The sequence below is a fragment of the Notolabrus celidotus genome, chromosome 3, assembly GCF_009762535.1.
Source record: "Notolabrus celidotus isolate fNotCel1 chromosome 3, fNotCel1.pri, whole genome shotgun sequence".
Lineage (NCBI taxonomy): Eukaryota > Metazoa > Chordata > Actinopteri > Labriformes > Labridae > Notolabrus > Notolabrus celidotus.
In genome coordinates this window covers 25,751,312-25,779,249 of record NC_048274.1, presented here as the reverse complement: position 1 = coordinate 25,779,249, position 27,938 = coordinate 25,751,312, and the positions used below count along the sequence as shown (strand labels likewise).

Genomic DNA, 27,938 nt, shown 5'->3' with positions numbered 1-27,938 from the left:
AATTCAAGACTTCAATCCACAGACGGAATAAAAAAAGATGTATAAACAGTGAATGGTGGTAATGGTTAGTTGTGTCCTGACCGGAAGTTGTTGGGAGTGAGCACTCTTGCCTCACTTAAAGACGGTTTGTACAGCTGTTTCTCGTAGCTTATTTTCTGCGCAAGATGTTATCCACGATTTGGTTACATGCAATGCAGTGATGCAAACAAGCCTGCTTGGAAATAATGGATTTTGTGTGTGGCTGTCTTTTGGATAGAAAGACCCCTGTCCCCCTCCGCCCACAATGCGGAGACCCGACGGTTCTTACGCTGTCCTCATAGGTCGTGTATAGCGGGTGTTTTATGGACGGTGGGACGAGGGAGAGGTTGTGAGGCTGCGGAGTCGGGACATCGGCTGAGCTGTGGAGAGGAGCGTTAGCAAGCTAGCTTTGGACACATATCTGCTGTAACGGAACAGTGACTTCTGACTGCAGCTTGGTCATCATCATGGCTACAAATGGTAACAACCAAACGCCCGGGATGGGGGACATCATCCAGCTGAATGTCGGTGGGACGAGGTAAGCTTTGTTGACAGGACAGACAGCTAGTCAGATGAGGGTCATCATTTGGGAAATTCAAGCTTTGTCATTTCCATGTTTGATTATATATGTATGTCCAAGCAGCCATTGATGTAGCTGAAGTTAATACATTAGTCAATGTTGTGTTGATTACTTCACTATAGTTCTGTTACACATGTTTCTGCACATACCAAACATCGGTGTCTCATGGACATTAAAATGTGAAGCTCTTGGGATCTGTATACAGTTTGTTGGTGATGAATTCTTTATTTCTTTTTTTCTTTAGCTTTTCCATTATACATATATACACCATAACAAACGAACAAATTAGACAAAAAATAAAAATAAATACACATTTTTTTAAAAAGAAAACAGGACAAGCAACACACACAAACAAGCGCTCTTATAAAAGTAAACTGATAGAAAATAAAAATAACACACATTGTTCGTTCACAACTCAAATGATGCCTCACTGCAACAACAGCAATCATTTCATCAACATATATGTGTATTGTAATATTTATATAATTCTTAATCCTTTTTCAAGAAGAACTGCAGCTACTGCCCCTTTAATACATATATTTTAGTTTTTCCTTCTTTCCTTATTTTTCCTAAAGTGAGGCAGCACATGTATAGACCTTCACAACAACAAATTCTTTTTCAACTCATCAAACATCCACCACTTTCATGCTCATATGTAGCCTACACTGACTCTACGTTTTACAACACACATTGTTTGTAATGAATGTGTTATTGTGTATTTATCTGTAGGTTCAGCACCTCCAGACAGACCCTGATGTGGATCCCAGACTCTTTCTTTTCAAGGTTTGTTAAAAGCATATGAAGAGTGTATTTCTACCAGTTATCTAGAAACTACATTGGAAAGGGACAATCAATTGGAGGATGGCAATCTGGCAGAAAGGGGTCTAATGTCTAGGTAACCTTATATACATATTTCAAAGCAGTGAGGTCTTAAAAAGTAACAAACATGGAGTAGATCTAACTGCTTTGAGTTCCCCAGAGATGACTCTTGTTGCACTGTACTTGTGCTGTATCTACACTAAGAGGGATTCCTACCAGAAACAGGTCAAAGGAAAAAAGAGCTTGCTATAGTGTGGTTGCAACCCTGTAAAACAAAATTCATACTGCATAATTAATGTTAAGCAGGCATGCTCCATTATCCTGTCTGTCTTGCTTCATACATCTGCCATTCTGATGTTGGAAAGGTCAGAGGATTGCAATTCCAGTCAGTTATGATTGGGAGACAGTGAAAAACAAGCTGCATAACTTTTAGAAATGTTTTATCTTCTGTTTGTAATTTGAGTGAGGCATAAGTTTTGACTTGTACTCGTCTATTATTAATGTAGCACAGCTTCTACCATCCTTGTTTAATGAATTTTTTGAGGATTTGTTTTCGCCATATTTAGACTAAGAGTATTCAGCATATAGAGGTGTATTTACACCTGACTTGTTTGTTATTTAGTTGTATTCCTGCCCCAGGGAAACCTTTATTTGTACAGTGTATGAGAGGAACTGACAGTTAAAGTGAAACAGATGATTGGGGCTGGGCAAATTCCACAGTTGTTGCAAACTCAAACACTAAACTAAGCTCAAACTTTGACAACAGCTGACCAAGTAATGCCTGGTGATGTGTCTGCCAGCGCACCTGTCTGTTTGTCAGTCAGTCAGTCTGTCTGTCTGTCTGCCCACAGCGGTCTGCAGTGTGCAGTTAATGTAAAAGTATTCCTCTTACACACGCAGCATTCATCTGTAGCACAGACGCGACAGCTTACAGTGTTTGTTACTGCGTGCCTGTTACAGGTAGTGGCAACTCTGGTGGTGAGTGGAAACTGAGAAGTGCTTGGGTTAACTGGAGCTCTCTCTCTCTCTCTCTCTCTCTCTCTCTCTCTCTCTCTCTCTCTCTCTCTCTCTCTCTCTCTCTCTCTCTCTCTCTCTCTCTCTCTCTCTCTCTCTCTCTGTGTACTTTCCAGTTTGCTGAGTGGAAGGATATCCACTCTTCGGGATGAAACCGGAGCTGTGAGTATAACCATTGTTGTTTCTTATTTAAAATCAAGCACGCCATGTGCAGTCATTATGCAACATCTGACAATGATCTGAAATCTTCCCCACAGATGTGAGCAGACATCTGTTCTTTTTGCTTCATATTAATGAAATATGATGCATGGCCCAAAGATTAGCCTAAGAACATTTGAGAAAATACAATTCAGCATTTGAGACTATGAGAGATCGATTCTGTCACACAACCTACAGTCAGTGTTTCATCATTTCATACCTTCCTCCTCTGTGAGATGATGCACTGCTGGTTCAAAAAGTGGATTCAGTTTTTTCCAATTATTAATCATCTCAGTGAATATGAACTGTTATGTCATAATTTAATTGTTGTGATTTAGTCCAGTGTTAACATTTTTATGTCTGTTCTTTTGCTTCTAGATATTTATTGACAGGGACCCCACAGCTTTTGCACCAATTTTAAATTTCCTTCGAACCAAAGAATTAGACCTACGGTAAGGAGTCATAAAGACAATCAACAATAACTCTGAATGTTGATCTCAGGAAAGAAAGAGATGTTGAAACTTACTTCTGCTGTTTTGTTTCTCTGTAGTGGTGTCAACATTAGTGTCCTTCGACACGAAGCAGAGTTTTATGGGATTACTCCTTTAGGTGAGTTCATGGAGACATTTTACAGGGAATGATTTTTTTCTGTGTTTTAGCACAAATATACCCCAATAAATTGTATGAAGTCTGGGGTGCTGATTTGGCCTGGTGCTTGAATCATGTGTACAGAAGCTGCAGTCCTTGAGGCGGGCGGCACAAGTTTGGTTCTGGCCTGTGGCCTTTTGCACATGTCGTTCCCAGATCTCTCTCCCAGTTTCCTGCTCTGTCCACCGGCCTATCCTCTCAATAAAGGCATAAAAATCCCCCCCCCCCCCCCCCCCCCCAAAAAAAAAAATACATTTTCAAATTCTCATAATTGATTGCCTTATTTCAAGATGCCATCACACTTTCGTCAGCACTCATTGTTCATCTACAATAAGACCAGGTGTTGCATATCAACTTAGTACACAGTCTTTTCAAGAGTTGTAGCTTCAGTTATTGATGTATTATGTCAAATATTATATCCAGCATTGATTTAGCTTCAAGTACAACTGGGCTGAGGTGAGAGCCTCATGACTGCCCTTCCATGAACTCTGAGGTTATTTTACTTCCTGTTTCAGCATTGTAACTTCCCTGCATTGTCTGTACTTGAATGGGAAAGTGCTCTTTGTGAAATCTGACCACTTACTTTGAATAATAGTATGCAATACATGTGATTCAATGTGAAGTCATAAAACACTGTCTCAATTACAGCTGACGAAACAGGATCTAATTCTGCATTTGTAATCAAACAAAAAGAAAAGAAAAAAAAAATAGAGGATAAACGTAACAAAAAAAGGGATTCTTTCTTAGTATAAAAATGAATGCCACAGGCAGTTCTGTAGTCATTAAAGAAGTTTAAGTTAATGACAACAAATACCTGGTGTGTGTGTGTATGTATGTGTGTATGTGTGTATGTGTGTGTAGTTCGGCGCCTGCTACTGTGTGAGGAACTGGACCGCTCATCATGTGGAAGTGTTCTCTTCCACGGTTACCTGCCGCCTCCAGGTAAGATAGAAACTGTGTGATACAGAAAATGGACTGAAATAACAGGATCAAATTGTTCTTGAACAGAATAACAAACAGGTGTTACAAAAGAAAATTAGCATTAAAGCAGTGACCTATTTTATAATCTCAGTGTATCTTTCCTTGAAAGCGATCCCTGCCCGGAAATTGAGCCCGGCCTTAGTGGCCTCCTCATCTGATGAGCGACCCGGTCCAAGCGGCGCTGAGGGCTTCACTCGTGTGGGTCCCCTTCCTCACCCTTCCCTTTCACCTGGAATTGATGACAACCACAAACTGGGTGAGTGACCAGGGTCAGCCTTATGGAGTGTGTTCAAATTGAAAAGACAAAACAATCTGTTAATTTGATAAACATGTACAGCTGTTGTGGCGCTGAAGAATGGAAGAGATAGCAGCAAATGTAACAATGTCACCTTTGATGGTGACTTGTCAGTAGCACTAGTGTTCTCTGCCTGTGTCTGCTGTTGAGGTCGAGGTTTCTGAAAGCTCATATGAGTCACATCTGTATGTGTGATAGTAAGACAGATAAATGTATGCACTGGTAATGGGAGAGTGTGCATTTCAGTGAGTGTGCTCTAATGCTGCTGCTAATGTGACCTGACACATCCTTTTAGCTAACTGCTCTGACTGAGGTAGCCTCACATCAGCCTGCTCTTTGTTGAGGATGACATCAGAGAATACAGTGAGCCGTAGTAAACAAAGAGAGCGTGTTCTCCGGACTGAAGTGGAGAAATCTGAGATCCAATTCCTGCTTCATTCTGGAGCTTTTCATTAGTAGAGAAATCTTCATTTTATTACTGAGAAATAATGGATAGTGATGTAAAAATATAATGTAAACATGGTCTGACCACAAGGCATCAAAATAAGTGTGATGTGTGTGTGTATCTGTAGGTCCCGTGGTCGACCCCAGGAAGGTGCTAATCGTAGCCGGACACCACAACTGGATTGTTGCAGCTTATGCACATTTTGTAATCTGCTACAGGTAATGAAGCTGGTTGGTTGAAACATTTCTCATCCACTCTTTAGGTCATATGGGGGGAGTTTAAATTTTTTATGACAGGTGGGTGGAGTCACATTGTGTCTCACATTTCTCACTAAATGTTCTTGTGTCTGTACCGGTACACAAGATATCATTTTCTGCTCTCAGCATGTGCACGAGTTACAACCGGGATATGCATTGGCCACATTTTTATGTGTTATAAAGATAATATGACTGAACAAGGCTGAGGTAAATGTAATTGTAATGCTTAAAAAACGGTACACAGAGAGTAAGAATAATAAAAGAGGTCAATATTTCTCTGTCTGTGTGTCTCACTGTAGGATAAAGGAATCATCTGGATGGCAGCAGGTGTTTTCTTCCCCCTACCTTGACTGGACCATTGAACGCATCGCACTCAATGCTAAGGTAGTGGGTGGGCCGCATGGAGACAAGGATAAGATGGTGGCTGCAGCGTCTGAAAGCAGCATCATTCTTTGGAGCATCCAAGATGGAGGCAGCGGCAATGAGATAGGTGAAGAAGGAGATACTGTTTGCTTGAGTCTGCTGGTTTTATTAGCGCTCCTTCAGGTGCTACTGGATTCTGAGACATGCCATCCAGTCAGGGGAACTGCTTCATATTCTGCAGGGATGACACAAAGTATTGAATAGTGTCACTACAATCAATAACACCAGAATGTGAATTTATTTTCATTGCTGTTTCCTCCATGAATGCGTACACAACGGTTTTATCTGTTTGTTCGTCTTCCTAGAAAATTTACAGAGATGGAGGTAGTGACGTATTTATGGTCAAATTAAGATTTTGAATGTAGAATTAAAGTTTGTAAAAAGCTAGTCCACTTCACAGAAGTTTTCAGTGGGAGCTCTTGTGTGCACTTCCACTTTTGCACTTCTATGCATCATCAAACTAGACAGAAAAAGGTCATTATGAGCTTTCATTTCAATTTTCTCAATGTTTGTATTTCTGACCCTTCTGACCTCCCGCACTCTGCGACTCAGTCATCACACTACCTCCTCTGCCTCCCCATCTCTCCCAGGTGTGTTCAGTCTGGGCGTACCTGTGGATGATCTCTTCTTCATCGGGAACCAGCTGGTGGCTACGAGCCACACAGGCAAGGTCGGGGTGTGGAATGCTGTCACACAGCACTGGCAGGTAGGAGGGAGTGTGTGAGGAGATGACTGGTTAAACATGTTTGTGTTTTACGCTTCTGCTCAGTGGGTGAACATTTCAGAGAGGGTTTGGGGTCTTAATGAGTGCTGCAGAAAATGTCATATTATTTTATTCCACTGTTCATTAGTTTTTTAATGTGTGTGCTTCGATTGTGTAGTGATTGTGGGTTGCTCTTTGTGTGTATGTCAGGTTCAGGATGTGGTTCCTATCACGAGTTGTGATACAGCAGGATCCTTCCTTCTTCTGGGCTGCAACAACGGCTCTATCTACTACATAGGTATACACGTCTCTACACACACACATGCAACAACAGAGGGTCAACTTAATAAATGTATCTTAAGTCAAAAAGCCATCACACTACAGGGATAAGGTGCAGCAAATATCTGCACTGTTGTATGTGTGAGCACATTCTGAGTCTGCGCTTCACTGTTTGTTTTTTTTACCGGTTTTGAGTCCATAAAGAGATTTATTCTGAATCTAGATTTTATAAAACAGTCAAACCTCAATGCTTTAACATTTCGTCTCCTCTTCTTCAGACATGCAAAAGTTTCCACTGAGGATGAAGGATAATGATCTTCTAGTGACTGAGCTTTATCATGACCCTTCAAATGATGCCATCACTGCCCTGTCCGTCTACCTCACCCCTAAGACCAGTCAGTAATCAACCGCTGTTGTCCTTCTCCTTTCAAAAGTAAACATAAAAATTAACTTAAGAAATGGTTTAACTTGATGTATAATCTGTTAAATCTTTGTCTTTCTCTGCTCTCAGGTGTGAGTGGTAACTGGATAGAGATAGCCTATGGGACGAGCAGTGGTGCAGTGAGAGTGATCGTGCAGCACCCAGAGACAGTGGGATCAGGGCCTCAGCTCTTCCAGACGTTCACCGTGCACAGGAGCCCCGTCACAAAGATAATGCTGTCTGAGAAACATCTTGTGTCAGGTGAGAGACAGGCAGGAGGTGTGGTGACAGTGTAAGACAGGGAGCTGGTGTGATACTACAGGAATGGACAAGATAACAGAGCAAGTGCAGAGTTGTGACACGCTGTCCCATCATCTCTCGCCTGATGTTTTTCCTTTTTCTTACATGGCTGTAAACCTATGATTAAAACCTTGTTTTTTTTGTTTATCTGTGCATTACAGTGTGTGCTGACAACAACCACGTTCGCACATGGACGGTGACCAGGTTCAGAGGGATGATCTCCACCCAGCCGGGCTCCACCCCTCTGGCTTCCTTCAAAATACTGTCTCTGGAGGAGACGGAGAGCCACGGTAGCTACTGCTCTGGAAATGATATCGGTGAGGTGTTTACGAAGAAAAGATAATAAGGCATTACAGGGGAACAGTGGATAAAATAATGAGGGGGGAAAAGAGGGACACTTGTTTGAAACGTGGAGATGAAATTACTAATGATGTTCTACAGTTAAAGCTCAGCTGATCAAGAACACACCAGTGTCGTCTGCAAATAGTGCAAAATCACCAAGAAGAGTGCTTTGGTGGTTTGAGTTTGTTAAAATTAGCTAGATTACTTGGCATACCTGACCCTGTCTGTAGTGGTTGATAGACTAGCTTCTTTTCTGGTTCTCCAGCTGGTTTCATAATAAAGGGCCCAAACTGACCGGCATCCCCTGTGGATTAAAAGGACTATTTTTGATGTTGATGACTGGCACACAATAATTTGCAAGTATGAATACCTGTATTAAAAGCCTCATAGTAAATACTGGCATTTTTTTGCCTTAAATGATACGATAGATAAAGAGAGACAGGGCATGTGGGGAGTAGAGAGTGGGTCAGAACATGCAGCAAAAGGTCAAGGCTTGAAGTCGAACCCACGACTACTGCGACAAGGACTATGGCCTCTGTATATGGGGTACACGCTTAAACGACTAGGCCAACCAGCACCCCAATACTGACCATTTGAAGGAAAGAGAATCCAGTCTAATTTAAATTTGACCAAAGTGAACATATTGGTTGGTAAATAAGATATACAATATATATATATTTTAAGAGTCTTCTACTCATTCTACAGTATTTTACAGAAGGCGTTGTGTATCAAGTTGTAAGATGTAACAGCAAAAGGATACAAACTTTGTGTTCTGCTCTCAGGTCCATTTGGAGAGAGAGACGATCAGCAGGTGTTCATTCAGAAGGTGATCCCCATCACTAACAAACTGTTTGTTAGGCTCTCATCAACTGGAAGGAGGTAAAATATTCTCCATCTACCTTCAATTATCCCTCTCAAATCTGTCTTACTTTGTTTCTTATTGTCATGATCTGGAGTAGGGAAGATGCAGCGTCTCACTTCAGGTCTTATTTCTAACTGTTACTCAACTCACTGTACGCTTAGGATCTGTGAGGTACAGTCAGTAGACGGGACCACCATCTCTTCCTTCATGGTACGGGAGTGTGAGGGCTCCAGCCGGATGGGATCGCGACCTCGCCGCTACCTGTTCACCGGTCACGGCAACGGCAGTATCCAAATGTGGGACCTGACCACAGCAATGGACACGGCTAACAAAGGAGAGGAGAAGAAGAAAGACGGTGAGGAAAGAAACAGAAGAAGAAGAAAGAAAAGGTAGCTTTATATGCATGTGTTCTGAAGCTGCTCATGTGTTTATAGAGGCAGGTGGACCGACTGAGGAGGAGCTCCTGCAGCTGTTGGATCAGTGTGACCTGAGCGCCTCCCGGTGTGCTACACCAAACATTAGCCCCGCCCCCTCTGTCCTGCACCACACACGCCTCAGAGAGTCCTGCTCAAGGTGATACAGAAACACATTAAATCATTAAATGTGAAACCAGGAACTAAAAAACGATGAACAACTTTTCACCTTCCTCACTTTCAGCTGGTTCAGAATTATCTGTGCATGTTTACACAAAATCAGGAACCAGTTGACATCCTCTGTCCTGTGGTTGTCAAAACAATATATTGTCATTATTGTGAAGATTTCTTTCACAAACCAGTGATGCTCTTACATATGACCCTCTTTGATTGCTTTAAGTCTTCAGCTCCAGGCTCAGGAGCCCATTCCTGAGAGCCAGGCTACCTATGGAGCAGTGCGACCCTACAGAGAAAGCCCCCTGCTGGCCCGTGCCCGGAGAACAGAGTCCTTCCACAGCTACCGGTGAAAAATTATAATGCATTTAAAATTAAAAACTAAAATTCTAAGTGTCCGTACTTTCATTCTGCAAAACAGTGAGCCCTAAGCCTTGGGATTATTTTGTTTTAAAAGTCCAGGTCTTTGATTTCAACATCCACCTGTTCGTATTAAATGAGACTCCCATTAGTTTTATTATTAAATGGCTTGACCTGTATAGATTTGCTTCTTGTCCTGAAGAGCCCCAGCACTGTAACATCTGTCTTTTTGTCCTGGTTATAAAGATCCAGAGCTTTTAGAATAGAGGGGCTAATCGGGTATGAGCAGAGCAAGATAAGCTAGAAAAAATGTGCAGTGCCTGGTCTCTCTTGATCAAGGAGTGAAAACTACCAGTGGTCTTAAAATTCCGTGTCTTCGAAAACCATTCAGGTAATATTATAAGTTTGTTTCCAAAGTGCTGAGTTGTCCTTCTTCTTCTTCTCTGCAGAGACTTCCAGAACTTCAGTCTGAGTCGAGGTATGTTGGACTCTCAGGGCCCCAGCCAGCCACCTGATGCCCGCCGTTCCCTCTGTGACTTTGGGCCCGAGGACAGCGAGAGGAGATCCTCAGCGATGGAGCTGTGGGCCTGTCGAACGGCCAGCTCGAGCTCTGCCACCTCTATTGGAGGTTTGCTGACTTCTGGTATGTGCGGAATGATGAAGGCCGAAGGCGGTCCAGAGTCTCCAAAGCACCCACCTGACAGCCCGATTCCCGGAGGTGACGTCAGGCGAAAGGTGCCCTCACAGTCGGAGGAGGGAGAGGGAGTGGGATCAGGGGGAGAAGGGGGAAAGGCAGAAGGAGGTGTGAGGAAGAGAGGAGTACTGGAAGGAGGCTTTATGGGCAGGAAGAGGGCGCCCCCAGTCCCCCACCTCTCCTCTCTCCCCTCTGGATCTGATGGCGGTGGCAGTGACTCATCCTCCAATGCCTCCCCGTCCCCAACCAAACTGTCTTCCTCCACCTCACCGCGACACAAGAAGCTGGTGCCTGAGCTGTCCAATCAGGACAGCAGCCTGTGACGGTGTGTTCTGCCTCCTGTTGTTCTTGACATTTACATCAGAGGAGTTATCTTGATGAGACGTGAATCATGTCAGCAGAGGATCATAGCGTCAGCTGCAGTTGATGCTATGTTCTTTTTAATGACTCATGATGTAACTGGATAAGGCACCGTCTCTTCTTTTGGATGCCAACCTGATAAATTTGTTCCTGAGGACTACTCACTTTGCTTCCTGCACTGAAAACCTTCAAGCTTTTAAAACTGAAGTCAGTGGTACTTGAACATGGGGACTTAAAACTCTGTCATAAAGCATGAGCTAACAGCATGACATCTCAGCCGGGGCAGGAGTGCATTCTGTTTCTGATCTTTTTAAACATTTCAAGCTCTATCACACTCTAAAATGAGCTTGGTACAACTAGAGACCGCACTTTCTACGCCTGCTTTGGAATTTGTGTTTGAGGGTGATACGTTTTGAATCAAATCAGCCATCTGTTTGCTCAACATACCCATAACATAACCAACAAACACCTGTTTGGTCATGGTGTCATAGCAGGCACTTTTTCCCTTTGTGTTTGGTTGAAGTAGAGTGATACAACAATGATGTGAAGACTGACTTCACTCCTAAATGAAAGAACTCATCTCGGTCCACCAAAGGGAAAATGAATAACACAGCTTTAGTACTAAAGTGTGTGTTTCAAACACTAACTAGAGTAGAGAGTGCTCTATGTCGACCAAGCTTCCATTTTTACCAGACAGATACAAAGTTTATATGGAATTATACTCTGGTCAGAATTTGGTCATAACTCTACAAGTCTGCTTACACAATTCTAACACCAGAGCATATAACAACACTATAAAACATATGGTGTGTGCAATACCAATCACTCCATCTATCCTGAACATGTTACCCAGACCAGAACTTTGGCAGCTACTTGAATCCAGATGCTGCAGCAAAGAGACACAATGCTAATTGTTGAGAGACATCATGCAGCACAGCCACACATCCTGGTGTTTGATGTCTCAGTCACATCAAGGCTACTGTGGAGTTTGAGACAGAATAACACGGTAGCTTTACTGGTAGCTAATGGTGACGTCTGATCTATGTAGTAACTGGCTAATCTCATTATGTACTGCAAAAAAGTAGCATGAAAGCCTCTGAACGAAGACAGAAAACTGGACACTCAGACCTTTTCCATGGCAGATATTGAAAGTAGCGCACATAGTTTCTTGCTTGCTAAATGCCGTTAATGCGGTGTTATCATAAACATTTGTAAATGTTAATTTTAAAACAACTAAACCTTAAACGTACCGTTTGAGCAGGAAGGATTACTTCATGACAGTAATGGTGGATCAGCTCTAGCTCCGTATATACAGGAATCTGTTTTACACAAGCAGAGAGAAGAGAGGAATCATGTTTAAATCAGAGGTGCCTGTGCAACATCACACCTGTTATCGTTTGCAGTATATTTTCTTATTTTTTTACTTTTTCACAATAGAACTACACTCAGCCTTGGAACAAGGACCTACACTAACTACATCACTTTACTCTGAAACATATTTTGATTTGTCTAGTTTTGGATGACTGTTGCAGTGCCTTATTTAACTTGTTTGACGGTTATCAGCCTGTGTGTGTGTTTTATTTAAAAAGGACTCTGACCAAAGGTGTGTGAAGGCTGAGCTCATTGTGGAGCTACAGTAAGGACCTGACTCTGACCCGGGCTAGATTTGCCTCATGATGGAACGACACCAGACCAAATGCGACTTCACGAGTGTTTGCTTCAGTTGATAGGCATTACAAATGAAAAATAAACATCTATTTTAAATTGTAAATAGTGTTGAAAGAAGTCTAAACTGGAACACCAGTACTTCCCTCTCAAACCAGGAGGGAACATATCAAGTGTGTTCTTTTAGTTTATGTTGAAACATTTAATTGACTTTAGAGCTGAAAAGGGTAAAAAAAAATATGACAGTTTGATTTGTTGGAAAGTAAAAAAATGCACCTTGTTGTTTATAAAGGCATTAAAAAGAGCTAAAAGTAAGAGGGTAGAAACCTTAACTAGCTTAGGGAGTTTGTGATGGATCCTCCATGAGATCCCTGGTACTTTTTTTGGAGGAGGTGGGGGGTAATGCCTTTATTTTTGAGACAGGATAATGGATAGAGTCGAACATGAGGAATGACTATAGCCTCTGTATAAGGGGTGCAATACAACCACTGAGCTAAAGAGACCTTTTTTTAACCATTCAGCAGAACACTGAAAAAAATGATTGAGTTAAAAAAGGCAAACATACAGAAAGACTTCCTCTCATTTGCCAAATCCAGCAGCTATTCAACCTTTTTTCAAGTCGTTTTTAGCGATATTGCTTTTCACTTCAGGGTTACACGCTGAACTGACCATGTGATCTCCATCTGCCTGTACAAAGATGTAAATTTTGTCTCACTTACTGTGTGTAACGTTGACATACATATTCATAACAAAATCCTAACGCGGATGCATTGATGTGTGTGATGATGTTGAATCTTACACTGTTGCTCATTACCTATTGTTAAAAATCATATATTGCCTATATTTACTTTACCATGCTATTGGACCTAACTGCATTTGCACTTGCACTATTAAGACTAATATTAAAGTAACTTGCTAGTGTTTATTTTATATAAAAAAAAATATGAACTTTAAAGTGTATTCAGCACATAACTGTATAACTGTCCGTATCTGTCGTCCCTCACTTGCTCTCTGGCTATGTTTACATTTTATTACAGCCAGGTGTTAGTGAGCTTGAGGAAATACATATCTGTTTGAACTGCCCTGTACATCAGTGTTTTACATTGTGTATGTCAGCTGCATTATGCTATAATATTATTTACAAATGCCTATCGTGTTGAGTCATGGTCAAATACAGTTTTAACATTTAACTTTGAGTCTTCATGTTGTTTACAAACGTGTTCATTCAAAACCTGACGAAAACTCTCAGAAGAGCTGAACTGGCATTTACGAAATAAAAGTGTGTCATCATTTTTACAAGGTTTTTGTCTTTTGAAGAAAAAATGCTCACTTAAATCCTGGCTCCAGGCAAGTGTAGTCATCAACAGATATCAGAAATATGTTTTTGATTATTAAGGAAACATGAACGTCTGTGTTAAAAACTTTTGAGAGGATGATTTAGAGTTTAAGTTTTATCTGCACTTTCCCCTTTCTAACAAGACCCAGTATGAGGCTGAAAGATGTGCTGCCACTCACTGCTGACTTGTAAGCACATGGTTTGTGAGAATAACCTGCCAGAGTGCACACATTTTGTTTTGTTTGAGCGTCACAGAGGGGTGTTTATGTGTGTGTGTGTGTGTGTGTGTGTGTTCCTCCCAAACACTTTCATTTCACTAACCTTCCCGTTCAGACAGTCTCCTCTCTGAGACGCCGTCTGTCGTCATCGTGATTTATGAGTTTAATAAAACCCTGTGTGTGTGTGTGTGTGTGTGTGTGTGTGTGTGTGTGTGTGTGTGTGTGTGTGTGTGTGTGTGTGTGTGTGTGTGTGTGAAGCTCAGGGCCATACTGTCCCTTACAATCACTCCACCAGCTTTCCTTTCACAGCCTCTCCCTCCCTGCGTGGCTGACAATAGCTGTGAATGTGGCTGTGAATGTTTTAGAAGTGTCCTTGTCAGACTGCTGTCCTTGAGCGAGGGCACGCTTGTTACTGCCACTTTGTTAATTTCAAACTTGGCGTGATGTTCCCTGAAGGGACGCAGCAGCAAAACTAAATTACTGCTGCCTGGTTTTGATGGAGATAGCGGCCCTCTGTGTGTTTGTGCCGGTGTGTGTGACTGCACGTTTGTGTTTTACTAACTCAGCAGATGAGACTTCCAAAACTCAGATTTTAACTTCGGTTGGATCACCATGACCCGTCTGAGTCTCTGTGAGGAACCACTTCAGACAGGACATTTATGATACAGCACAGAAGTGGTCAAACATTTATGATAAACATTTATCATGAGGCCTTTTCACAGTGCTTCTCTACATTTTTTAAAAGTAGACTTGTAGTAAACAAGTGTTCAGTGTGTTCAAATTCACACACAAACACGAATCATTCAACTGTTTTTTTTTGCAAGTAATAGAATTCCTTTTAGAGTTTCTCAAATGTAAATTAAAACTTAAACTGCCAAATTTTAACTTGAACATGGAACTAAAATCATACACGTCTGTAGCATCATCCCTATGCTCATGGTGGATGAAGAAGAGATTGAATCTAATCTTAAAATTGGGTCTGGGTAAATGATATAAACAAAGAGAACAGTCTAGACCTGCTTGTGATTAATTCATTGATCCTTTGTTAGTGTCACCCTATCATGTGACAAAGCTCATATCTTGACATAAGATAGGTACAATTGTCTTATTTTGGTTGCTGCTTCTTAGATACTGATTTCCCTTTTTTTTTTTTAAGTTTAGCTTTGAAGATGAATGACAATGCCATGCAGACACAGACGCGGACAGCTTCTCGTCCCATTCGCAGGCGCAGGAGGGCCCCGACAAGTCCATTGACACTCACAGACGTAGGAGAGTTGTCCGACGCAGATGCTAGGTGACCTCAATACAGTTGTAGCATTGCATTAGCATAATTGTGTAACCTTGTTCCTCCACAGAACACTAACATTTTTCTTCCTAGGTAACAGGAAAAACAAACGAGCTAATGTTTTTTTTATGAGTAAACAGATTTCAAACTAAATCAAGTCATGTCTTCCTTTTGTTGACATTTTAGTTTGCTTTGGCTGCATACCAGCACTCAAAGGATCATGATAGTCCAGGATCAAACTTAGATAAAGTACATGATCACAAACAGAAGTATGAGAAGAGACTCCTGAATAAGTTTTTGAGTAATTGGAAATTAACATTATTATCTGCTGCAAGCCTGATACATTTCAAACAAACAGCTTTTGATAGACCGTCGAGCAGCTGTTTATAGCTTAGTGCATTATTATTTTAAACACATTCAAGTGGAATAAAAACAAGGACACTGTTTTCTTGACTATTGAACATCATTTATAATTTCCCACATACACAAAGATATTCAATCAATCACCGATATATTAGACATATTATACAACATCCATAAATAATACTGCAAATGTAAAAAAAAGAATAAATTATAACAAAATTTGACGCTTCTATTTTGTACACAAGACACCATCAACATTACACAGTCATTAAGTTTCATGTTATTCTGATAAATACTGTCTCCACTATGATGAGCTTCTGATCACTTTATACACCAATCTGTGGAATACAAACGATCACTGTTTAATAACACAGTTAAAGGACATTGAAGGAATTTTTTCATAATAAGATCACAATCATGACTGCTGAACAACACTGAGTCTGGATTCCACTCACAGCTAGACTATGAAATCGATCCTCAATACACGAAGCAAAGTTTGGTTTTACATCCAGTTTCTTTTATATTAAATTGTCGTATACTGTCAAAATATGAATAAAAAATTCACATCAAGGAACATCCTACAACCACAAAAATACAACGGCACATTTGTGAATTTCAGCCACAAAACATGAAATAAAAAAAGACAGTTGGCATTTTTGTGACAATACTAACACCAAGGCCATGTGTGTTTGATTACTGAAGCATTATTGCTGCTGGTCATGTGTAAGGATGTGTTACTAGGCACAGCAGAGGTGACAGAAACTTTTCAGAGGATTTGATTTCTAGACTGAGTCAGTCCTAAGAAGTGAGATGTCACCTGCTCAAGGTGACCTTTATATGTAACTTAACTAAACTACTAACAGTTGGCAAGCAGAGACAACTAATCATAATACACAAGCTGTTCTGGAGTTTTAGCAGGGTTAGATTATTTTGATACTGTAGCTTTATCCTTTAAAATGACAGCTAACCGTGTCTATAGCAGAGCTTATTTTATAGAAGTTTATTATTCCCTCAACCAAAAATAGGGCATATGGAGGGGGTTTAAGTCTGTACAGGAAGTTACACATGACAACTTTTTTCACCCCTTACTCTGAGGTCTAGCTTTCTTTCACAACTTTCAATCTGAACATTACTAAAACTCTTAAAAACATCACATTATATTGTGATCAGTGCCACAATGCCTGAATACTGTTTCAGTATTATTTTAAGAGTACATCAACTAAGTTTTATTTAAGGCATTGTTAAATTTAATTTCCATCAGCTGTAGGCATGTTGTCTTAAAGATGAGTGTCAGTGAACATGGTGTGTTCCTTTTTCCCAGAACTGAAGGCTTTCATGGCGTCCACAAACTCATCTTCCTCCACATACTGAAAGGAAACATGTGAGAATTCAGTAAGGTGTTAAAAGCCCTGCAGAAGTTGATAACAGTACTGTAAGCCCAACGTTGTTATTATAACTCTCATTCACGTGTTCTTCTTTCTTTTAGGATCACGTTCATCATAAATCTGAGAGTACAGCTAATGTTGGTTTACATCAATATAAAATAAAATAAAATATGCTCACCTGCTCACCAGACAAGGCCTCCTACCTTACTTCTTGTAAATGTCTCAGATGGATTCTGGACTGTTGGTATTGATTATAAAGACTGCACTGCTCTTTATTTGTAATGTAACATGCTAACTTAAACATATATTTTCCTCACCAATCCTGAATCTTGTCCCAGTTGATTGTCCCAACCTCCTTCTTCTAGCATCAGTGACTTCCTGTCAATCAGCTGACTGACGCTGCGGTGCAAGGAATGCTGGGAGTAGCCCTGGCTGAGGTCTGTTTCACTGGGGACCCGCAGGACAGACATGGGGCTGAACCTTGAGCTGCTGCTGATTATTTTTGTGTCTGTCAGACTCTGAAAAGTAGAGATGTTCTAGTCAGATCAGAGTTTGATTTATTCACAAACATCATGTGCTGTGTATTACTGCTTCAATTTTTAAAAATGGAGACGTGGATGTAACTCTGGACTAAGTTATCACAAAAAAGAAAGTAAGTAAAGAAACTGACATGGCATTCACTGGATTATTACTCAACCCTTCTATATCTATTCATTTGACTGAAAACATATTTAATCTATGTTACATCAGGTAAAATATGCAACAACATTGGTCTGTTTCCTATTATATATTTTTCCAGCAAGAAGAGCTTCAATAACTTTAAAGGGCGAGAAATAGAAAAAGTTGTTAAGAGAAAATGTAATACTTACAGAGAACATTTAAAAATGTTATTGTTCTTAACTTGAGATTTGAGACTATCACTGTCATAATATCAATGATCAACAGGAGGCACTAATCAGCAAGGATTGGCCCTTTGATCACACAGGACAGGGCTGAGCTGTTGGTTTTATAACACATGAATCATCTCAGTTTACAAACACAAACACACAAAGCATGCACACACAAACAAAACAGGCATGCAGAGAAAAGCACCCACACAAATCCACCATCTCATACCTCAGTGTACACAGTGAAGCTTTTAAGTATAACGTTGCTGATCTCAACACAGCCTGCTACTGTGTCAAACTGCAGGGGGACAACAAGATGACACATTTAGGGGTTTATGGATAAAAAGAGAGAATCATCTTACTGTGGGACGATCAGGGAGCAGCACAGAGCTGGAGAGATGTTTAGAGCACAACTCAGGACAGGACCTCTGAGACACAGACAGAGAGACAGAGAGAGAGGATGGAGAAAGTAATACAAGAGACAGGAAAAAGAAGGGGGGGGGGGGGGGGGGGGGGGAGGACAAATAGAGAAAGAAAATTTGACAGAAAAGAATAAGGGAAATTGAAAGAAAAATGAAATAAAACCATTTGACAGTAGTATTGAAAGTTTTTTAACAGGGAGATTTGAAAGGTAGAGAGAGATGATGCCTCTACGCCAAGCAACCTGCAATATGCCAGCTCATTTTTCTTCAATCTCTCCTCAAAGCTTCTTACTGTCAAAAGAAAAAAGCAGCTGCACCAACCCCGTGTGACATCGTATTGAGAAAACATCAAAGAAATTGAAACTTAACGTTTAGTATTTTTGTTCATAAAATGTACATCTTCTGTTCATGCAAGGTTTAGCTCCTACAGGTAGATATTAGTGAGTATGTTTCCATATCCTCACTAGTGAGTCAGAAAATATTTGTGTTTCAGTAACACTCATTCATTCAGCCCCCTCTGCTGGAACAAAAAATTAGACAACGCTTAACTGTCAAGTTTGGACCTACTGAAATACATACGCTCTGCAGATAATTCATTTTTATTTTCCTCTGTTAACCATCTTGTCCCTATCTCTGTTTCTAAGCTCCTTGTGTCCTTGCTCCACCTCTCACCATGTACGTCTCCCCGCCTGATTTCCTGCTCTTCTGAAGCATGACCAGCGGAGGGCGCTCTCTGGCTGATGGATTCTTCCTTAGGGCTCTTAAACAGAGAAAAAAATGATTCACAACTTTTTGTTCCTCATTTTTATTCAGACTAAACTTTGCATGCTTTAAAGTAATTTAAGTATTTTATTTTACAGACAACCATAAGCTATGCTCAGTTTTTTAAATAGTACATATTATAACCGTTGAATTACCTTTGCAGCACCAGTCCCAGCAGTATGGCAAGCAAAAAGAGACCTAACAGGGCCAACAATAAGATGAACCACAGCTCAGAGTAAACTGGTGTTGCTGTCATACTGATGCTATGTTTACCACTGTCCTCAGCCTCAACAGGACCTGCAGAGAGAGAGAGAGGGATACATAAATACTAGTTAGTTTCATTCAGTGCACCTTTACTGTGTGTGTGTGTGAGTGTGTGAGTGTGTGTGTTACTTTGGCCTGTGGCAGGGCTGTATTTGATGGTGGGCGTACTCGCACTTCCACTGGTTGTTGTACAAGTCACCTGGAAAGACAAAGCTAGAATAAAGAGTAGAGAGAGAGAGAGAGAGAGAGAGAGAGAGAGAGGGAGAGTAAAATCATTATGTAGGGTTAAAAATACATCGTGTTTAACTCTAAGTAACTGCTTATATACTCAAGAGGTTGAAGTGCATTCATAGAAAGAGAGACACTTGGTGGTTTCAACAGGAAAACTTCTCCCTCCCAATAGTCGACATTTTCTGGATGCCTCTGCTCTCATCACTCAAACTCTCCCGGCTCACAGCAACACCTTATTCTGTCAGTCTCCCGATTCTCTGCAACACTCTCGTCACTTCAGCACATCACCTCAATCAAATTATTACCAACCTGACAGCCAGGCACATAAATTATTGTGCATTAAAGAATGAAATATATTGACTCAACTCAAAAACAGTCGTGATTTATGTCCATGATATCAGAAGCTTATTGCTCATTATTGTTACATGCACCGTGCACCAGTCAGACAAAGTTAATTAATTTTACCCTTTGGCGGTAACTATAAAACTTAGTCTGCAAAAAGTACATTTTCATTTATTCACTTATTTTGTATTCTTGGATCAAACCGTGGTATAAAACCACTCTGAATAAGGTTGTTTTTGAGTAAACACCTTTCTATTCATTTCTCTGATTCAAGCTGTTGTATTGTATTTCCGTAGAGGTCAATAGTCCCCCCTAAAAAGTGTGTATTTATCCGTGTTTCAATTCATTAAGAGTGTATGTGTGCCATTGGTGTGTGTGCTCTCACTCTTCTGTGATGTTCGTGGAATATAAAGGTAGCTGTAAAAGCCAGTGTAGACCCTGAGCCGGCTCTCAGTCACACTGTACTCCTTCAGGTACCCATTTAGGGAGAAGGACTCGGTCCAGTCTAGCCAGATGACGGTCAGGTTACTGTCCACTGAGAATGGAGACACATACTGCGGGGCTGAAGGGGGGGAGAGAGAAAGAGGGGATCAGAGAACACACATCTTTTTATTTTCTTAAGATAGGTTAGCTCAGAGGGTTGAAGGATTGGATGCATTTGTTACCTTCGCTCAGAGTGGTGACAGTCGTCCAGTTGGAGGCAGTGCTGCCCATGTTGTTGAAGCAGGCAGCTCTCAGCTGATAGTTGGAGTAAGGCTGGAGTCCTGCAGGGAGAAGTTCAGTTAGTTATTCAATAACACAGAAAGGTTTGCATAGACTTCCCAATTTTGTGGGAATCTTACTCTAATTTTCATTCTCCAAACTAATATTTCAGTGCTGTTTTGTTATACAGCGTTTACATGTGTAAATACACTTTTACAGTAAATAGCTATAACGCAATTTGAAAACATCTTGACCACACAGTGACCTGTCACATTGAAGCTCCGCCTTTTGCCAAAGAAACAGATTTCCACTGGTCCTTCACCACAAGAGAGGGGTACAGGCTGGTGGGGCTGCGGGCAAGAAGACCTGAGATGAAGCTCACAGCTGGAAAAAGAGACAGAGAGAATGAGTGTGTACATTAGTACATGTGTGTATGTTTGGGGAGCCCCTCTCATTAAAGAAAACTGAGAAGTTTTACCAAAGCTAAACCAAAATGTAACAATTTGTACTCTTTAATATTTCTTCTCACCTCTCTATGACTCCATTCGGTGCCAGAGGCTCGTCCCACTCCAGCTGAACAGAGCGGGAGGTCAGGATGACGGGCCGGGGAGGGGGCTGATGGGCTGGGGGGGCAGCCAAGGTTCGGAGCTCAGTAAGTGGCCCCTGGCTACAGCACTGTTAAAGGTTGAAATGGAGACTTTAAAGATTTGTACAATAAGTTCATGACCATAGAAGATTAACTACAGACACAATAAGTACATATTTGATTTACAAGGGGATTTTTGAGTTAAAAAAACGGGACACACACCCTTGCTTGAGTTCAGAAAATAATTGAAATAACTTGAACAAGTAGCTAAAATGAATAAACAGTTGACAAGCAATCACCTACGTTTTTTTGTGTGGTAAAAGTACTTAAACATTGATAGCTGTTTGCCACATATGAAAACTGTGAACTGCTAATGCAGGGGTGTTAAACATACGGCCCATGGGCCAAAACCGGCCCGCAAGAGGTTCCAATCCGGCCCGTGGATGACTTCCCAAAGAGAAAAAATTACAGAGAAGTCATTAACTATAATTTTTCAATAAAAGTAACTGCTATTTCAGATTTGTCCTCTGGGGGTCGCATACAATCACAGTGCTGATGGAGCGCACCTGAACATCGCTCTGGGAGAATATTTGCAGTTTGCATAAATTCATAGACCTTTTAGAGATCCTATCAACACTAAAGTTTTCGTATATGTAAACTTGTAACAGCAGAAGCGGTGGATCCACCTTTTTCGAAAAAAGGAGCCACATATCGTGCACATGCTCACCATACATGTGCGTACATCATAGGTCCCATTATGAGACTCATCATGGTGAAAAATACAGCAGCTGTTTTTCTAAAAAAGATAGTTCATGTAATGTGAACATTTTTAGAATGTACTTTTTTGCACTAAAACAGAAGGGAAACATTTTGAGTTGTCCTTCTCTATAGGTTATTATGCTATGGTTTTACTGGTACATGAGATCAAATTGGGCTATATGTGGCCCCTGAACTTAAATGAGTTTGACACCTCTGTGCTAATGCATTATTTAGACCAAAACAATATAATGTGAATGACTCGGCCTAACAATTGTCTTAAATCAGCCATGCTACCCAAAGTGATGGAAAGACTTTGTTGTGAATTAATCATTTAAATCAATCACAAATGTTTTACAGTATCTGTTTATCTGTCAAATCTTACACTTTCTACTGGTTCACTGTTATATATTTTTTTTTTTACAAATGGAGCACATTGAATCTGTGACGTCACTTTTATGAAAAGTACAGCTTTACCCACAAGTGAATATCAGTATTATCACCTGATAACAAGTGCAGGCCTCCACTCCCACCCAGTACAATGTGTAAGGTTGTAAACCATGGAGAGTCTGCTGATTGGATGTTCCTTCTGAGAGCTAAGAGGAAAGGTTGGATTGAGATAAGAGAGAGATATAATTCAGTTTTGTTTGGTCACATGATTAAAAATCAAAATATGGGCTGGTCAATAGGTCAGAAGAGAGATAAAGAACAGAAATCCATCAGAAAACACAGTACAAGTCATCACTGAGTGCATTATTAAACACAGTATCATGTTGTTTACCAGAGTGTGGTTGGAGCGGTTCAGTGAGAACACTCTGTAAAGGCTCACAATCCCATTGGCTCGGGCTGGAGGAGGGATGTCCACTACTACTGAGGTTGCTGAAACACGCAGGAAACTGGGCAAGCCAACCCCCTCAGGTGGGGCGGGTCCTGTTCTCCCATAGGTCCATGCACTGGTAGAACGGCCGGCTGAATTCACTGCACACACCTGTCCATCAATATCACACAACAATAAGTTAAAGTCAATGAAATTATGAGATCTCTCATTCATGTTAAATTAAAATGAAGAAGACGACATTAACTTATTCTCCCTGTCTTGATAACTCTGGATGTATTCTATAAATTCTTAATGATGAGAGGCTTTTCATAATTACCCAGAATCCACCAGATCAACACAAAGATAAAAGTCAATTCATCAGACCATCCATCAAAACTACCATCAGCAGTGAGAGCAGAACCTTTTCAACATGCGAACCAACACTAACATATCTGCATGACAATTACTTTTCACCTTCATCAAGGAGTTATTCTCACACACACCAAACACACATGTGCACAGAGTAATCTTATTTGTGTGCCTGTGTTGGGTGTAATTAGAGAGTGTACACAGCACAGGGTCAGGCAGGGTGGAGATTTGCATGTGTAAGTCATCTGTAGCCTGTCAGAAGTGGTGCAGAAGGCAGATGGATGGGTCTGAGCTAAACTGTTCAAAATGTGTGTCCGTGTGTGTGAGGTGTTGTTTGTAGCTGTGATAGCAAGTTTTGTGCGTGCATGTGTGCGCATGAAAGTGTGTTAAGAGTTGAATTAACCTCAATAATAGTCAATTAGGCCGTGATCAATCAGCCTGATTGATCTAAGTGACAGCACAGATGGACTGAGATGGGAGAGGGGAAGGAGGAATGGAAGATGGAGAGAGTGGGAAAAGAAGGAGAGGGGGAGGAAGGCTGGACAAGGCACCAGCAGAGAATTGTGCGTTTTGTATTTATGTGCAGATGAACTTGCTTAGACAGAGAAAGGCTAAGCAGTAACACAGATCAGCTCCAACATCACATTCAAACCTTCATGTATGCCAGACTTTGCCTTGATCACTGTACTATCATGGTTTACACAAACAAGTGATTCTTAAGGAGATGAATACTCAAGGGACTGAAGCTCAATTCTGTTTGTTAAATGAACCTGAGTCATTCTTATATTAAGTTTATTTTGGGGCTTTTTTAATGCCTGTTCTCAGAGGATATGACAGTGGAGAGATTGGGTAATGATATGTGGCAAAGGCTGCATGTTGGATTCAAACCTGTGCCACTTCCAGCTTGGAGGATTTTAGCCCCTGTACATGGGGCGCACGATTAAACCAGCCCCAAACATGAGAATTTTTAACGCAGTACACATACCCTATAACAAGGGTTCCCAAACATTTCAGCCGGACCCCCAAAATATAGGTGTCAAAGACTCGTGACCCCCAAATTAGCCTGCCTATATGAGCATGTGGCTGTGTTTCCTGTGCCGTTATGAATTAACCTACTGCTACTGATGTTTTGATAATTAACTGTTCACTAACTTAGGAGTCATCTGACAAAAAGAAAGGCAGAAAATTCATTACATTTTCTTTTTTCAAGGTTTTACTTCAAGGTTAGCTTCTATTTTTGTTGATATTTTTTACTATGATGGGTAAAATGTACTATTTTTAGATAACTTAAAAAAAACCATCCTGGAAGACATCTCACAACCCCCCATTTGTGTCTCGTGACCCCTCAGGGGATCCCGACCCACACTTTGGGAACCCCTGCCCTATAAAGTAGTTCAACAGCCTTGCACAACATATCGTATCAACATACACCAGTCTGATGAGTCCATCCCACACAAAGTGCTTTCCATAATGACCCTGTTAGAGTTACAGTAAGTAGGAAAGTGGTATACTTTTTCAACTTAGAAAAATCAACCATTTTGTTGAATTTTTACTGTTATTTTTTGGCTTTATGTAGATTAATGAACTTAGGTGAGAAAGTCAATTCAACAATTCGAGTCACCCAAAAAAAAAGTTTGTAAAAAGACAACGTGCTACTCAGGAAGTTCTATTTCAGACAAATTTGGCGCAGTCACACCACATATACTTATTCCTCTTTCAGGTGCTATTGACAAAATTATCAAACTCTACAACTGTAACCAGAAGGGAAATACCTTTTTAATTGAGAACACTAGTAATAACTGTTGAATAAAGGTGCAGGTACTCCATTAACTCAAAAGTTAATCTTCATTTTGTGTCTGATATGGTCCTTATTTCACACCCTGCTGTAACAGGAAAATACATCAAATCTTCAAATGTTAAAAGCTACATGTTATAAAGTTTTCTGGACCATAAAGATCCTTACATGTACTGCACTTCCTAATGTGACGATGGAGTTGACTGGTGATCAGTTTGATAAACTGTTATTGCACTTTGTACTGTATGGCCGAAGGCAGCAGCTTCTGGGCATGCAGGAATGGTCAGATAGAGAAGTGCTTTGAAAATAATGTGTCTTAAACCTGATAATCAAAATGTAGAGGCATTTACACTGAATGTATGAAAACACCTGCTTTAAAGTGTTACCTATAAAGTTATACTTTGCGGAAAAACAAACAAAACAATAATTAAAAGTCTCAATGTAGAAATGCAATTCTTGAAGCTTAAAAGATGGATTAAAAGATTGGGAACTTGAAAACAATCACTAAACTTTGAAATGACTGACCTAAAGAATTCAATTACAACAGTATATTTGAATATCCAGATTAAGTTGAAGTATTCAGTGTAGTGAATTCACAGTTTTAACAGCAGGTCTTCTAAGTTTGTTTTGTGTCTTTATGGATGGTAGGAAGAAGTAGGGAGAAAAGGAGAGAAGCCTGAAGAGAAGTGTGAAGGGTGGGTAGAGCTGGAAGGAAGGGACCTCTGTTACATGACCAAAAAAAAAAACACTGCTGTGGGAGAAGCCCCTATTTAGTTTTTAACTTCTAAAGAGTATTGTTCCTAACCACAAAGAAAAAAGTAATGTAAATACCAGCATGGTATAAATAGCACACAGCTTCACAATGGTTTCACTCTGCTTTGTATTGAAACACTGTTTACAAGTGGCTATCAAACTGTTGCTGTTATCGTCATCATATTTTCAGAAACACATTATTGGGACAGAGCTTTTAGGGACAGATTTACAAAGCAAGGTTAAATGGCCCGTCAAAAAAGTGCATTAAAGTGGTTACATCAGGCAAAGATAAAAAAAACTTTTGTTCTCCTGGACTGTGTATTGACTTGTTGATTTAAAGAGTTTCAAATAAATCTGCTCAGCCATCACACAATGTTATAACTGCAGCAATAAAATATTTCTCCCCAGCAACAACCATGTTCTTCCCCTAGTAGCACCACAGTTTAGGTCTAGACGTGACTTACAGGCTTTGGGCTTGATTAAAAAGTTTCTGCCACATAGACAGAACAGAAAAAGTTCAAAACTAAAGTCAATGCAGATCACCTTGCCCTTGATCTGTGCTAAAAGGTAGCACTCCTTTCTCCACCCTTATATCATCCACAGTCTTTTTACTGCTCTCTCTCCTCTCCACTCCTCTCCTATTGGGCCGTGATTTGGCTTATTGGGCACAAAATAAAAATATACCCCATTAGCTGCAATGGCAGCGGAGGAGCCGCCATGGCAACAAACGACTTCAGGAAACTATCAGACAGCATTCCAGCCTTTTAACTGGACGGTTGGACTGCGGACTCAATCGGATTGCTCTGATTGGCCAACGGAGCTACTTGGCGGGTGCATCCACTTGGGGTGAAGGGGCTAAGTTGTGTGAAAGTGGGCAGTAATTAAAACCAAGCATAAAGCTGTCAATAGGAGCTTATGACCCAGTGTAATTAGCCTAATATGATTTCTCTCTCTGCACTGTGGTGTGCTAAACTGAACTGACTTATCGTCCTTGTATACGACTGAAACACACAGAGGGATGAGAGCCCGAGAGGTATACAGACAGATTAACAACTAAAAATAAATCGGGGCAGGTAGATAAAAAATTTGACGAGTAAATTGTTAAAAGTTAACACTTGGACAAATATGTTTTGGTGGGGATGGAGGTGGGATGAAAACTTTCTGTAATACTGAAACTTATAATGTTTCTTCTTTCTTCCCTTCCTTTGAGACACACGCACTCAACAGATGTTTACATGCACACACAAATACAGAGCACTGCTGTGTACACTTGTTTATGGACATCACACACACCAACACCTCGTCCGCATAGCCCAATCCCACACTGACAAATCCTCAGGGGACATGTAGCGGTCACCATTAAAAGGTCTTTCCAATACAAGCTCTGTTACCAAGGGGGCTAACAGTTAATTCGATTGGCTGGCTGATAATCAGGAAGTGGGGGGCTCTGAGGGCCCTGTGATTAATGGCTCTGTTGCCCGCTCGTCATCTCCCAAAGCCCCTCCTTCCCTCCCTCCTCCTGTCATAAATTAGGACCCTCGTAAATAAAGACGGCACCACAATCAGGGAAACTCAATCAATTACACAGGTTCTCTGGCCCTGGCTCGTATGTCTGACAGGCAGGAATGCTAATGTTATTGTTGTTTCTAAAGGGCTAGCCTGTCAATTAGCAAAGCAACACACAACACAGCAGCATGAATATGGACCCGTCCATTTAACACCTGTCTGATCCTCCGGCTTGTGTGTGAGTGTATGTTGGCATGTATGGATGACGATATCAGCTGGGGTGTGTGCATGATTTGTGTGTGTGTGTGACTGGACTATTAGAAAGCATTTCATTGTTGAAAAAAAGACAACATCTTCTTATGTGTCAGTCACATGAGATCTCATTTCCAAATGAGGTTCACAGATCACAATAAAACATTTGACTCTGTTTCCATGCAGAAAACAGGCAGAAGGAGTTGGGAGATCTTTTACAATGACAAGTACTGGAATGAAATGTTTCTGTACATGAAAAACCTCATTGCATTTTTTCCTCTGCCATTATGTCTGTTTTATGGATATCAGATACTCAGATTATCTTGAAAAGTTAAAGACATATAAACACTTTCTCCTTTTGTTTTATGATTTCATTTCAATGTTTTATGACTGCATTTTAATTCAAATATGTTTCCTGTGAGGCACTTTGTGATTTTATTCTATGAAAAGTGCTATACTAAATACAATTTAGCTACTTACTTACTTACTTACTTACTTATCTTCAAACATGAAGCAATGCTGTCTGTTAAATTTGGAAACTTTCTAAAGCAGCTCAACTGAATTTTCTATGGTTAATTTATTAGGACACTTAAAACTTTATAGGTGAAAACATTAAAATTAAGTGCAGTGCTAAAGTGCGAAAACAAACAGACAAA

The 27,938-nt window shown here is 40.6% G+C and overlaps 2 protein-coding genes across 3 annotated transcripts in view; one reads left to right on the top strand and one right to left on the bottom strand.

The window, feature by feature from the left end:
• Window positions 1-102: 102 nt before the first annotated feature.
• kctd3 (potassium channel tetramerization domain containing 3) lies at window positions 103-13,547 on the top strand. 2 transcript variants are annotated; one of them, XM_034679638.1, is made up of 19 exons: window positions 103-556; window positions 1,328-1,381; window positions 2,548-2,593; window positions 3,008-3,081; window positions 3,180-3,238; window positions 4,139-4,219; window positions 4,368-4,514; window positions 5,126-5,216; window positions 5,555-5,745; window positions 6,269-6,384; window positions 6,592-6,679; window positions 6,939-7,055; window positions 7,172-7,342; window positions 7,543-7,671; window positions 8,506-8,602; window positions 8,747-8,940; window positions 9,020-9,158; window positions 9,399-9,521; window positions 9,982-13,547. In XM_034679638.1, exons 1-19 carry the CDS (start codon window positions 486-488, stop codon window positions 10,547-10,549), a joined length of 2,556 nt encoding a protein of 851 aa, XP_034535529.1. In that variant the 5' UTR covers window positions 103-485; the 3' UTR covers window positions 10,550-13,547. The 2 variants fall into 2 exon arrangements, with proteins under 2 accessions (XP_034535529.1, XP_034535528.1); XM_034679637.1 differs by having other exon boundaries at window positions 106-556; window positions 7,543-7,698.
• A 1,987-nt stretch (window positions 13,548-15,534) lies between these two features.
• ush2a (Usher syndrome 2A (autosomal recessive, mild)) overlaps window positions 15,535-27,938 on the bottom strand; it is a 224,815-nt gene continuing 212,411 nt past the window's right edge. The window contains 12 exon segments of the mRNA XM_034679779.1: window positions 15,535-16,820; window positions 17,156-17,356; window positions 18,088-18,153; window positions 18,820-18,907; window positions 19,065-19,206; window positions 19,303-19,386; window positions 20,132-20,308; window positions 20,412-20,510; window positions 20,714-20,832; window positions 20,978-21,123; window positions 22,294-22,386; window positions 22,572-22,778. Coding sequence (XP_034535670.1) covers window positions 16,731-16,820; window positions 17,156-17,356; window positions 18,088-18,153; window positions 18,820-18,907; window positions 19,065-19,206; window positions 19,303-19,386; window positions 20,132-20,308; window positions 20,412-20,510; window positions 20,714-20,832; window positions 20,978-21,123; window positions 22,294-22,386; window positions 22,572-22,778 — 1,512 coding nt within the window. The 3' untranslated portion in view covers window positions 15,535-16,730.